At 45.9% G+C, this 14,011-nt stretch overlaps 1 protein-coding gene and 1 pseudogene across 5 annotated transcripts in view; both read left to right on the top strand.

The window, feature by feature from the left end:
• The window catches only part of DPH2 (diphthamide biosynthesis 2), a 49,037-nt gene that overhangs the window by 22,946 nt on the left and 12,080 nt on the right, over window positions 1-14,011 (top strand). For all 5 annotated transcript variants that reach the window (XM_063939379.1, XM_063939380.1, XM_063939381.1 and 2 more), the window contains 3 exons: window positions 4,152-4,332; window positions 12,012-12,124; window positions 13,402-13,622. In XM_063939379.1, coding sequence (XP_063795449.1) covers window positions 4,174-4,332; window positions 12,012-12,124; window positions 13,402-13,622 — 493 coding nt within the window. In that variant the 5' untranslated portion in view covers window positions 4,152-4,173. The remainder of the gene's footprint in view (window positions 1-4,151; window positions 4,333-12,011; window positions 12,125-13,401; window positions 13,623-14,011) is intronic.
• On the top strand, window positions 9,252-9,361 carry LOC134959511 (U5 spliceosomal RNA; annotated as a pseudogene).

Here is a 14,011-nt window from a genome sequence, read left to right as displayed (position 1 = left end):
GTAAAGGTCGTGGAAAAACTTGCGAAAGAATTTGGATTGTGCAGTGTTTGGAGAGTACAGATTAGCCAAGGTAACCTCCTCGTGTCCGATTTTTCCCCTCACCATTACATAACGACCTTCATTGTCGTGCTTACAGTCTAGGAGTTGGAAAGGAATGGACCCCCTTATTAAGATAGCCACCCCATGTTTTTTTGCTGTATGATTGGAGTACCAGGCCATAGGGAATTGTTTAGATGTCAGGGAGGGATGGGAATCCGATTTCAAGTGTGTCTCCTGTAAGAAAACCACGTCACCTTTTAATGTTTTGAGAGATCTGTGGAGATGAGAGCGTTTCTGGGGAGTGTTCAGCCCTTTGACATTAATGGACAGGCACTTTAGCGGCATGATTGAAACTGAAGAGGGAGTAACTCGCTGGAAATCCCTAGGGTCCCGGACTATGTGTACTGCAACCGGGGTCTAAGAGAGGAGGGGAACAGAAGAAAGAGAAACAAAAAAGAATAAAGCAGACGTAGTATCCAGTAGGCAGGATACTCGGCTGCCAAGGATGAGCTCTCAAAGAAAAGAAAGATGAGAGAGCTCACTGACGGGATACAAATGCAGTATAACAGACGAGGGTATTGACCCTCTATGCTTGATAATAACTTTAATCCCTAAGATTCGGGGGAGGAGGTATCAAGATAGAGCACCGACGCCCCCCACCCGAAACCACTAATATACAGAACGGGCGGACCGTCTTGTAGCAAACTAAGATCTACTTCTACTTCAGGGGCGGGATATTCCTTGATATAGAACACTATAACATGAATGATCATATAACAAATAGTATCAATTTAGTGATAACAATAGAGCAAATGGTAAGATCGCCGGACAGGTCGGCGGCCAGAGACAGCCCTCACGGCATCGGAAAAGGATTCAATCCAATATTTTCTCTATATGGCAATGTCTCCAAGCCGACGACCAGCCCAGCGAGATAACAACATAGTACTACGTGAGGTATAAATGTCCGCCAACAAGAACCTTCTAAAAAGAAAATAAATGGGCATTAGTGTATGGAGCGGGACCTATAACACAGCTTACATAGCAGTTGAGCTAGATTGAGAACAAAATCGAGTATATTAAACGTTACTATAACATTGAAATTAAACGAAAGGAACTTCATGTCTATGAGGTAGCAGCCGGAGACAGCTGCAACTTTCGAAGCAATTTGTCCCCGTCATCAGGAGAGCGAATGGTGTGAATTTTGCCATCAATCTCCACAATGAGGCGAAAAGGGAATCCCCAGCGATATTTATAGCCATTGTCACGTAATGTGGAGGTAACAGAGCGTAAATCGCGTCGTTTAGCAATGGTCATCGGTGACAGGTCTTGATAGATCTGAAGCCGGGAGTCTTCGAATAAAATTGAAGTTGAATTTCTGCACGCCAGAGTGATACTATTTTTAATCTTGAAGGACAGAAATCGGAGGATAACATCGCGGGGAGGCTCCGAGTCTTTCGGTTTAGGTCTCAGGGCGCGATGATCTCTCTCTATCGAGATGGCAGAATGTGTATAAACAAGCGTTGGAGGTATGATTCCAATTCGGAGGCTGTAATAGATTCAGGGACATTGCGGATGCGTAAATTGTTCCGTCTTTCGCGATTTTCACTATCCTCGACTTTATCCTTAAGGAGTTCCAGTTCGCTGGATAGGTAGCTCATGTCCTCACCCACTTGTTTGTGGAAATTTTGTTGGTGGTCCAACCGTGATTCTAGCGCGGTTGTGCGAGAGTCTAATGCCACCATGTCAGATTTTAATTCTCCAATCGCTGTCTGGAGAGCTGTCGTAAATGAATTATTAATGTCTAGTATCATGTTCTGGAGGGATTGAATGTCCGCCTTAGTTGAGGGTGCGTCCGTCTGGTCCATGATGGGGGTAGGCATCGGTGAGGTTGGAGATGAAGCTTCTGACGGTTTTTCCCGGCGTGAGAAGTGTTGTGAGATATCTTGTGTAGCTCCTGACTTTTTTGCTCTGGTGTTCGCTCTGCTCATAATATCTGGTGAAAGTAGGGCGTCCGTTTAAGGAGTGGTAACAAGAATGGTCCACCTGGATGTTACGTATTCAACAGTTGGTCCGGGTGAGGGGGAAGTCAGGCTTCCGTGAAATTACATCATTTATAGGACTTAGGTCCTATTAATCTGTGATAACAGTGAGAGGAGTCCACGGGAGAGCGTCCTGATTCACCATACACTTTTCCGTGGGTTGTATGAGATGTAGTGTAGGAGATAAAAAACAGCAGCTGCGGGGTTGAAATTTTAAATTGATTCCCTGTTAAAATAGGTAGATCGTTTCCTCACAGCTCCAGTAGGGGCAGCATAGTGCAGATAAGGTAAGGTAAGATGGGCCTGTTCTGCCACCTCCAAGATGGCCGCCGTCAATAGTAAGTGGAGTGTCCTTTTATGGACATTCCTAGCGTTGCCCCCAGGAGTTTATTTGTTGTTAGATATCCCCAGGCCTCTCAGCGACCTCCGCTCGCCACCGCGGTCAGCAGGCGTTTTGTAGTGGTGTAGCGCCTGAGTTCCATCAGGCGCCACATCCAATATGGCCGCCGCCAACGGAGCTCCTGGAATCTATTCGGCTCCGGCCCCGCTCCTTCAGGGACACTTGTCTTTTTCTCTGCTGCTCTGTCAGGACTCCTCAGGTAAGGGGTACTCGGCGTGGAAGCGGGGCAGGCCGGGGGGCAGCGCTTTGGCGGCCGGGCGGCGGACGATCCCGGGCGGGGATATTAACAAATTTAGGCCCCGGCTTCACCTCACAGGGAAGGCCGCAACCCGCAAGCACAGGGCAGGCCCGTGCTCCGGCTCCGCAGCTCACTCCCTGAGTGCTCTAGTCAACAGGGGCAATTGTGGGGTGGTATGGGGGAGAGGCAGGTGGGGTAAAAGCTGTTTTAAGTGGTTATAGGGGTTTAATCCGGCAGGAGCTCTCTGGAGACACTTCCTCTCAGTCAGGCCTCAAGCCACGCCCCCATAGCTTTATGTTTTAAGGTAATATTTGACATTATCAGGTCCATAGGTGCTGCTGGTGGTGGAGTGGCAGGTGCAGGGGTACCGCGGTTTTGGTGGGGGGTCTGGAGGCGCCACTGGTGGGGGAGGGTGTCGGGGTGGGGTCCGGTGGCGCTGTGGGCAAGGGGCGGTTGCTGGGGCGCGGCGGGTGGGGGAGGGGCGGGATGTACTAACCTCTCCCGCTGCGGTACTGTATGTGGCTTATTGCATCCTATGTGTTCTCCTTGGTAATAGGATCGCCGCCCGCTCCTCACTGTGCTTCCGCCTCATCACCGCCGCGGCCACTCAGCCCTGGACTCTCCGTAGCGGTTGATCAGCGCTGCGCTACCCCTGTCGGTCGCGCATGCGCACTTGTCTCTGCTGTGTGCCATAATCAGTGTGCGCATGAGCGACTGACGGGGAGCGCAGCGCTGATCAACCGCTACAGAGACCAGCGGCGGTGATGAGGCAAAAGGGCAGGGAGGAGAAAACTGCGAGCGGCGATCCTATTAACGAGGAGAACATAGCTCCCAATAGTCCTCTGTTTGTTGAGACTGTCCAATTTCTTACACCCTGAAGGGAGGTAACTCTGTGTGCTTCAATACTTGATGGCACCATAAAAATAAAAAGTATTTTTTTCTTGTTTTGATTTCCAAAATATTGGTATAGGCTGTCCTAACTGCAGGCCCATACACACTTGCCGATAAAATGAGCGACGTCGCTCATTTTCCCCCTCCCTGAGTGACGTCGCTCATTTTATCGGCAAGTGTGTATGCCGTCAGCGGCGACCGATGCGCGGTCCCGCGGGTCGGCAACGATCGTCACTGTCGCCAGTGCATGCATGCAGGATCTGGACTGTCGTCCACGACCTGCATGCAGGGCTGGCGGAGGCGTGACGTCACTGAGCGATATGAGTGGTCATATCGCTCAGTGTGTACAGTCGGCCCGGGAGGGGGAAACATTAGACGACAACGCTCACAGAGCGATATCGTCTAATGTGTACGGACCTTACCACGAGTGGACAAGTCACTCTCACCCCAGTTATTGTGTGTATGTTATTCGGCTCAGTAATAGTCATATGACCTATTGTCAGAAACTGGATTTACTTACTCTCTATATTCTGCCTTCCCATAGACCGATCGCTGACAGCCTGAATATGACGACGGCACTGTTTAGCAGTGATGGAGAGGAAGTTATTACTCGGAACCTGAGTGCGACGAACCTCAGTGTCCGTATAAGCGCCGACGAAACATTGGATGAGATCTATGACCTTCAGAAGACCATTGATTTTATTCAGGGCCAAGGGGCTACAAAGGTGTGTAATAACATCATTAGCAGATTTATATTTAGTACTTACACAATTCTCTGTGTGACACAGGTAAGTCTCCCATTCATGTGATAATGACTCCATGCCCTGACGAAGCAACCTCTGTGAAACGTGCGTTGGCGTTTTTTCAGAGACTGCTGCATTGCTGTTATATTCTGCTGCTTTAAAATGGAAACATAATGTCGAATTATAAATGTATACTGTAGTGAATTCTATTCCGGGGGAAAGGAGGACGAACGGCCTCTAATACCCGACACTGGGCGGCTAGATTAGGAGCGGGTGCAGAGACGTGTAGGCGGAGGGACATAGTCAGCCGCACGCGACGGCTGTCCGGAGCCGCAGCATACGGCTGAGATCTAAGACAGCACTAACATCGTGAAATGCCAGCCTGACCATCTAACATACCACAGAGATATTAAACTAATCAGGAAACGTATGTGATTATATTAAAAGGTGGTTGTTAGAGGTCAGGCAAGATGAAATAATCCAAACACCCGGCTCTGAGAAATAGATTAGCGCTACTGGCTCCCACTATTTAATTAACATTGGCAGGTGTATAAGTGTGTGTACCAATAAAGGTTAAACCCGAATATACTGTGGGTATAATTTAAATTATTCTATTCATTATACGAACGTTACGATCAAAAGTAAAGGAATGTTATGACTATATACTAGCTACAGTTTTCAAATTAATTGGAGACATTGGTTTGAAACATAATTGCTGATTTGGAAACCGGTGTCTAAAAGTGTTGGCTGAGATACTTAACTGGCAACATATGATCAATAACTGGAACTATGATATGAACTTATATAGATATTAAACGATCTATATATCAGCATTTATATACTCACAAACACATTTATGACTAATATTGGGCCAGATGCAGGCATATAATCCAATATTTGGGGGAATATGAGAAAGAATATCACTGGCATCTGATATCAATATAATGAATAAACATTCCTACGTACTGCTTGTGACCAGAAATGAAATTAACCATGCAGACACACTGATAAAACAAAAGTAAAGACAACTAGTGTTAATAAAGATGTGTTGAATAAATTGAGTGCTTTCTATTATATTGACACAAGACTACAGTATAGACATATGTTTTCATAAACAATTTAGTTTATTGAAACAACACACCAGTCACAATTTATTTCAACAATAAACATTAAATATGAATTAATTGAAGAGGTACTGGTGATTGCTGAAAGAAAATAAATAAATCAGCAAGGTTGTGAATAAAAATAATAGCAGCAGGGCCCATTGAGCCTTTATTGGAAGAGAATACTTTTTCTTTATCATCCACTAGGGGTCACTGGAGTACTCTTGGGATATGGACGGGCGTAGCCGATCAAAGGCACTGAATATTCAAATTTAGGACTCTCCCCCCCCTCCATATCCCCAAGTACCTCAGTGTACTTTGCCAGTGTTTTTTCGGTGCTCACAGCATGATCATCGGCTTGTGGCAATGGCCACTTTTCAGAAGATTTTTATTTTTTATTTTTATTTTTTAATTTTTACACTTCCCGTCCCAGTTTCTGAAAAACTTGGGTCCGGGATGGTGCCGCTGCAAGGCAGCGTATGGCGTGTCGGTCCTCACAAAGAGCACCCTCACAGCCACAGGCGCTATAAGCAAGCGCATGGCGTGTCGGTCCTCACAACGAGCACCCTCACAGCCACAGGCAGCCACTGTCTCCTGCAAGCTGAACGGACCTTACAGAAAGAAGATCCGTTACAGCCAGGATGAGACAAAGAGCTGGAAGAAAGAGCTTACAGCAGACACGAGGAGAGAAGCTGGAGGCTGAAACGTAGCTTACACAGAGAAGCTCGTCACAGCCAGGAAAGCAAGGTATGTGTGTCAGGGCGGTCAGCTCACGCTGCCGCCCTGCTGTGTGTGTTATACTGTACAGGCGCTGACGGGTCCCGCTGAAGTAGAGGAGCACTTCTTATATATGAAGTTCCACCTGATAGTTGGGGAGAATGAGAGAGTTCTCCTCACATTATACGCGCTGAGCGGCCAAACGTCACTCAGACGCCGGCCGCTCTCACTGCGCTAATGGCCCGGCACCGCTAATCACGCTGAGACCTAAAGCAGAGCGGCCGCACGTCACTCAGACGCCGGCCGCTCTCACTGCACTAATGGCCCGGCACCGCTGATCGCCGCCGAGACTCTCCGTGCGCTGGCCTAAAGCACAGCGGCCGCACGTCACTCAGACGCCGGCCGCTCTCACTGCTCTAACGACACGCACTGTGTGCTCAACTAAGAGAGCGGCCGCTCGGCACTCAGACGCCGGCCGCTCTCACTGATCTGATGGCCCGGCACCGCTACACGCCGCCGAGACTCCCCTGTACTAAACAGTGGCCGCACGTCATTAAAGGACGCCGGCCACTCTTCCACAGAGACACCGCAGACACAGGGAGACTGTGTACTGCTGTAGGAAGCAGCTTCCGGACGGCTCCCCGGCGCGGAATTCAGGCTCTCCCTGCACCCGATCCCTGTACGCTGCAGGTAACATGGGGATGCAGGGGGGAGGGGGAGGGGGAATAATACCTATAGCAGCAGCAAAGACAAGCTGTGTACGGGGTATTATATGTTTCTGCAGGTTTATATATATAATATATAATGAAACTTTGGCTGGCAGAACTGTCTATGATATCAGTATAAACTGTGATTATATGTGTAAACACTTGGTATATATATATATATATAATATATATATGAGGCTTTGGCTGGCAATAGGTTACCAGTGGATAACCTATTGCAAGTTTAACCATGTTTTCTGTTATTTTTGAGTGTTCATATTAATTGACTAATTGCATATATTTTACTGTATCCAACACCAGGGTTATCACTGTATAAAAGGCTATTAAGCATAGTAACTGTATAATAGGCTATTAAGCCTATATTACAACTGCAGCAGGTAACCTGTACTGTGATTGTCTGGGAAAGCATGGCATGACGGCCATTTTAATCATTGCTGGTTTTCCAGTTATAATTCCATAACACCGGCCATACACCTCTACTCCACAAGGAGGCGCAGGGGTGTTAGTGGGAAGTTGTAGTGCAGGATAATTCTAGAACATTCCTGCCCTACATCTTTAAGCCACCAGCAGGCGCAGGGGTGTTAGTAGGAATTTGGTTCGGGTTTCATGCCCATGTGAACTGCTTTTCACATAAAGAACACTTTAGTTTCCTAATAAATATGCTGTTCAGCAATAACATATATCTATAGATATATATGCCATATAATAACTTTATTAAGTCGTGCAAGTGTCTGTCTGTTGCCTATTATGATGTCTGTCGACATAGCAAATAAGGCTCTAGTGCAGACTAAAAATGTTAACATTGGCAATTCAAATTAAAACAGCGGTAATCGGAGTCTCAGAATAACTCCGCCAGCGCTAACAAAAGACAAGCTTTCCAAAGTGACAATTTTCCTTTGGGTACCAGAGTGTTTCTTTCACTGGTCTTATAATTTAATGCACGATTCTATGTCAAATCTCACACCGATAACTACAAGTGAGAAGGGTACATTAGTCCAGCACTCAGATAGTGCGGGGTTTTGGACAACCATACATAATCGTGTCCAAAAGGACGCGATCCGGCATTGGTAAATGCGTTTCTGTCAAACATTATAAAAACCCCAGATACATTTGGGTCACTAGATCTATGTATGAAACCATACCGATCACGGTTAAAAGAAGCTGCAGAGTATATCTGTAAAGCTTCTGCTAACGCCGGTTATTTTCATTGTCGCTAGTTAAGCGCGACGAGGCCAGAGCTTGTTTGCTCCTAAATTTGATATACTGGTAACGCCATTTTATCCCTTTAGGATATTCTGCCATTAGCGCATACGCATACAGTATACTTGTAACGGCGTTTTATTCCTTTATAAGAAATGTAACGACAGGACGTTACAGTCTGCAAGCCAGTGGTTTGATGACCGCCTTTACAATTGTGGAAGTGCGTCTTTTCATGTTACAGTTGCGAGGTTTCATGACTTCAACTCATATATGTCGCAGCTAGTTACAGCTTACAGTACAAAACTGCTTCTGTCGAACGGTTTGGCAGGTTGTCATTTAGTCGTTGCTGGTTTATAAACCAGGCAATAGTACGCTAACAGAGTCAAAGTTACTTATTCCCTTCTGTTTGAGCAAAATCAAACAGCTCCGTGGAATATCAATCAGCAAGTCATTTACTACAGTTAGAAAATGGTTTTTTCTGCGGTTAGTTTTTGCTTATTGGAGCCACACAATTGTATAATTGCATTGATTTTCACAATGCGTATTTACCCAGTCAGGTTTATTCATATCAGGTTCTAGCGTTTGCAAATCGCCACAACCATTAACCAGTTCATTTCTTCCGTTGCTTATCGCTTCCGGTATTTACCAAAGTGATGTTGAAATGATAGCTAATCTCACATAAGAACTATGTATCAACAAAGTTCCTCTATCTTGTGCTACTAAGGTATACTGCGGTAGCATATTAAGTTGCGGTAGCATATTAAGTTCGAAAACAATCACATCTAAGTCGGTCTAAACGATGTCAATTCCTAGGTAAGATTATAAATACGGTAAATCAAAGACTTTTACCTACTACACCAGCAAGAACAAAGGTACACGCACATTAGCGGTACATTGCTGTATTCACTTATTAAGAATAAAGATGTGTTTTCAATCGCGTTTCTCACAGAGGGACAAGGGTGCGTATACTCTGGACGACAGTCACAGAGAGTCAGGATTTGTAGTTAAAATCAACGCAAAGGTTCTAAAACACGACAGATTCCTGTCGATAAAGGTACTAGAACTCTGTGCATTTTACAATGCAATAGATAAATGTCCTAAAACTCTGTGCATTTTACAATACATTAAATGATTCGCTTTCAGTCTGACCAGGGATAGAATCTGGTTTCTCTTCAGAACGAATAAATCTTTCGCTTTTTACTAAAGATTTCTGTGGAGAGAAACAACCGTGAGTTTCATGTAATTTTGTTTTTCAGCCCTGGCTCACGCTGCCTTTAAGCAGTCAAACAAAGCAACGGCAGTTGCATACTCAACAACAGTGAGAACCAAGAAGCCGCATGACTATGCGGCAGGTAACTCAAATCTTTAATGGCTCAGAACGCCATTATGTGAAAATGTCAAGAAACACGATCTCACCCGTCAGGGTTTGGATCTTGGAAACTGGACATTAAATCCAGAGGTGTTTCATAGGTGAGTCCACACAAGGGGGTTACCCTCAAGTATACATGATGGCATCTCGCCACAATGATGAAAGCTCAGTATGTGTACATCACATTCATGGGGTCATTCAGCATTGTGTATCTAGCTCCACCATTTTCTGCTTCTCTCTTCGTTGCCAAAACGGATCAGAAGACAGTTCGTCACAGTCATACTGGTGGTATCTCATGGGTTTCAGAGAAGTTTGCTTCTCGAATTGTCAAGGAATACTTGCACACGATCTGGCCCCGCTCATAATACGTCCAACCTGTTACATCAGGAAACGTTTCTTTTACCCATAGTTACCTATGTACCTATTATCTATGTACCGCAGCTGCGGTTGACAGGGTGAGGGTTCAGACCGCCCTCTTAAAAAATAGAGCGTTACAGTATCGGTTATACCAACCATGTTACGAAATAGTAAGCCGCTTAAGGCAGCTCATTATTAAGAAATTTCGTGTGCTTACATAGGTTGTAACTCTCGGAAGTTTCCAACATCATACTTCAAGTACCCGTATTCTGTTAAACGGAATGGGATGGAAAACTGCGGTCATCTGCACTAAGAGTGCAGGTATCTGTGTGGTAAACTTATTTTCAAAGCGTTTGCCTCTATTTACGTCTGTGAACATCTTTCTACAAGGTGTCACCAAAGTTCAGACTCTATTTATCCCACCTACAGCGCCAGGCGATTTGAGGTTGGGTTCAGATTTCTTACAGTTTTCATATTGTGGAACCTTTTTTTTAACAAAAGGGAATTAAATTTTCATATTTTGGAACCCTTTTTAAAAAAATGGGGATTAAGTTTCTCACTTTGGAAAACATTTTTCTTCTAGCCTTGCCTACGGCAAGGGTGCTTCGGCAAGGGGTTTGTTTTCATATTTGGGTGCCTTGTATTCCAAGCCACCGTATTTGAGTTTCTCATGACAAATCAGATCTTCGGACGAAATCCGCTTTCGTATTCATCACATCAATATACCAATAGTGGTTACTGTGTGGACAGCACATTCTAAAATTCTGAATGTGGTACACGCGTTACGCGTTTATATATGTACCGAACGTCTACAGTACGTGATATGAATACGTTGTTGTTATATATGATACTGCAAACTGGTGTTAGCCAGTTTCTCAGCAGACATTATCCAGTTGGATAATAATGACTACAAGTCAGGTTTACTTTAAGGCTAAGTTACAATCGCCTACGTCAGTAATAGTTCATTCCACAGGTTCTGTGGGAATGTCGGACCCAGCGGGTCGTGGAGCGTCTACGACGCGGCTACATAGCCTTCAGTGCACCACGTTGGTGCACGTTTACACGTTATGAATGGTGGCGCCATCAGCATTTAGCTTTGGCTGCCTACTGTTACAAGTATCAAACAGCTCTCCCGCCCACGAGGGAAGCTTTGGTACGTCCCAAGAGTACTCCAGTGACCCCTAGTGGATGATAAAGAAAATAGGATTTTGGTACTTACCAGGTAAATCCTTTTCTTTGAATCCATAGGGGGCACTGGACGCCCACCCAGAGCAGTTTTACCTGGGTTGTTTAAGCTCAAGGGAGCTTAGTGAACAAATTTTACTTGGGTGGTATTAAGCTCAAAGGAGCTTATGGTAACACATTTTCACCGATTGGATCAAATTATAAAGTTCTATCGGTTAAGGTGTCAACTGTTTAGTTGACAATAAGGTTACGGATCAACTTTGTGGTTGTCCGTTATGTTATAGGGATTCTCCATTGTCAACCTCTCTATATCCTGTTCGCTCAGTAAAAAACACTGGCAAAGTACACTGAGGTACTTGGGGATATGGAGGGGGGGGAGAGTCCTAAATTTGAATATTCAGTGCCTTTGATCGGCTACGCCCGTCCATATCCCAAGAGTACTCCAGTGCCCCCTATGGATTCAAAGAAAAGGATTTACCTGGTAAGTACCAAAATCCTATTATTACAGCAGCAGCAGCAGTCTCTGTGGAGAATAACAGATTTTTAATCTCACTATTTTTCACTTTATTTTTCACTTAAAAGTTTTATATTTCATGTGGCTAAAAACTTTTTAATACAGAACAATAAAAGTTATATATTAATTGATAAGGTATTTGAATCTCGGTGCACCCCAAGAAAGGCTTCTTTCTTTGTGTGTTTGTGGTCCATGCCTTGGAAGCAGCCATTTTGTGGGTGACACAAATATTTACAGGAAGTCCGTTCTCTAAGTACTGGTATAACGGAGGCATGAGGCGTGCTGGCCCAGGAAATGTCAGCCTCCTTTGGTAAATACGCTTTCATTTCTATGCACATTTGCAGGTAAGTATAGTTGCCAGCTGCCATGTTGTGGAGGTAGATACATATCTGCTTACTGTATGTCCCCACCCCTCTAGTAATTTTGCTATTATTGTGTACCAGCAACTAAACCTAAACCCCTTTGCTTTTTTGTGATCCCCGGTGACCTAGGTGGCTCTGCAGTTTCCGGACGAGCTCCTAGTGGACTCGGTCAGTATAGCCAGAAAACTGGAAGATGCTACCGGGGCTAAAATGTATATCCTGGGGGACACCTCATATGGCAGGTAAGTGTCACTCAGTCATGTCACTCAGTGCAATTACTGTGTCAGGAAAACCTACAAATTGTCATATATAGGTGTATATTCAATAACTGTCGGTAGCTGCCGTCTTGTCGGAAAGACGGCAGCTTACGACAGTTTTAGGTCGGAAGGGGTTCCGACCTATTCATTAGTGCCCCGTTTATTCCGACAAGTCGGGAAACCCGACTTGTCAGAATGCACGCTGATCGGCAGCTTCAGCCGCCGATAAGCGTGCATTGTCGGAAGCGGGGCCAAACCTGACAGGTTTTAGCCCCGTTTCCGACAATCTCAATCCGACTTTAAAAAAAGTCGGATTGAGATGAGACTAGTGGTGCTGCGGCGGCACAGAGATCGGTGGCCGGCGGGAGAAGCAGGCTCCGGGGTGACATATCTGCGGCGACGGGGGGGAGGTGCTGCAGGGAGAGAGGTGCCTGGCCGTCCCCTGGCCAGGCACCTCTATCCCTGCAGCGCCTCCCCCCGCCGTCGTAGACATGTCCCCCCGCAGCCTGCTCCTGCCGCCGATCTCTGCTCCCCCCGCCGCAGACATTTTCCCCCGTAGCTTGCTCCCCCTGCCGCCGTCCCGCTCACGCCCGCTGCCGCCATCTGCACCGCTGACAGCAGCGGCAGCACAGGACCTGTGTACGGCCAAATCCGACAGTTGGATTTGGCCGTCCATTGAATAGGGGTTGTCGGGTCCATTCCGACAACTGCATGTCGGAGTGGACCCGACTCTTATTGAATATACCCCATAGTCACTGTACTGTAAAGTGCTCTGGTCACCTGCATAAGCGGCGGTGGCGACCTTGTAGCCTGACCAGTCACTAGCAGCCAGTGACATACCTGATGTTATACATTTATGAATGTTGGTTACATTAACCCTCTGCACAGCCTGAGTAAGGCCGGGAGTTGTGTCCTCTTTTCCTTTGTGCCTGGAGGTGGTCGTTCCCAATTACCGGTACATTACACCCTACACTCAATGCCATCATATCTTACTTACCCCAAAGGCGCGTCGCACCTTCGCTTCCGCTAAGCCACACCCCCAAACTGTTGTGTTGTGAGAGGTTTATGGCTCCTTCATAAAAGTGACAGAAGAGAACAGAGGGAGTACAGGGAAGAGAAGGCAAACAATGGCATGTGCGCTAATTTTTTTACCTCTGGTCATCCTGACCCATACACTCTCTTCCCGTCAGATAATTGGTTTATTTGTAATGTAATTAGCCTTTTTAATGAATCTAAAGTCTACTGTCCATCTTTCCTGGCAGCTGCTGTGTGGACGAGGTGGCAGCTGAACACGTCGGAGCAGATGCCCTGGTGCATTATGGGAGAGCGTGCTTGAGCCCGTGCAGGCGCCTGCCTGTCACATACGTGTTTGGCCGTAAACCCGTTGATGTTAAACTCTGCGCAGAAGCTTTTCAGAATTTGATCACCGATCGTGAAGCCCCTGTTGTGGTTTTCAGCGACGTGCTCTACAATCGTATTCTAGGTGCGTTACTGATCTGGTAACACGGGTCCAGGTTTTACAGGAGACTGAACTAATAGTCACAGGAATGTAGCCCACCTATTGCCCAGGTACCTCATTAAGCAGGTCTCATTATACAGGCCATCCCTCAGTGATGTCACTGCTTCCTAGCAAGCGCATAGGCTGCATGCTGGCTCAAAAGAAAAACAGACGGCTGCGCTGAATGTCAGGAAAATATGTATAAATGTGAAGAGAGCCAACGTAAATACATGCAATATTTATTAATAATAAAAATGGGTTTAAGACATATATACCGGTATGAATATAATATTAAAAAGAGTCACATTATAGTTTACTCATAATGTCTGATAATAGCTCGTGGTTAATACTGAAATGGCGGACGTATCCTTGAT

Source organism: Pseudophryne corroboree, chromosome 9 (genome assembly GCF_028390025.1).
Source record: "Pseudophryne corroboree isolate aPseCor3 chromosome 9, aPseCor3.hap2, whole genome shotgun sequence".
In the NCBI taxonomy this organism is placed as follows: Eukaryota; Metazoa; Chordata; class Amphibia; order Anura; family Myobatrachidae; genus Pseudophryne; species Pseudophryne corroboree.
Note: the sequence above shows the minus strand (reverse complement) of the source record. Positions and strands in the feature narration are given on the sequence as shown.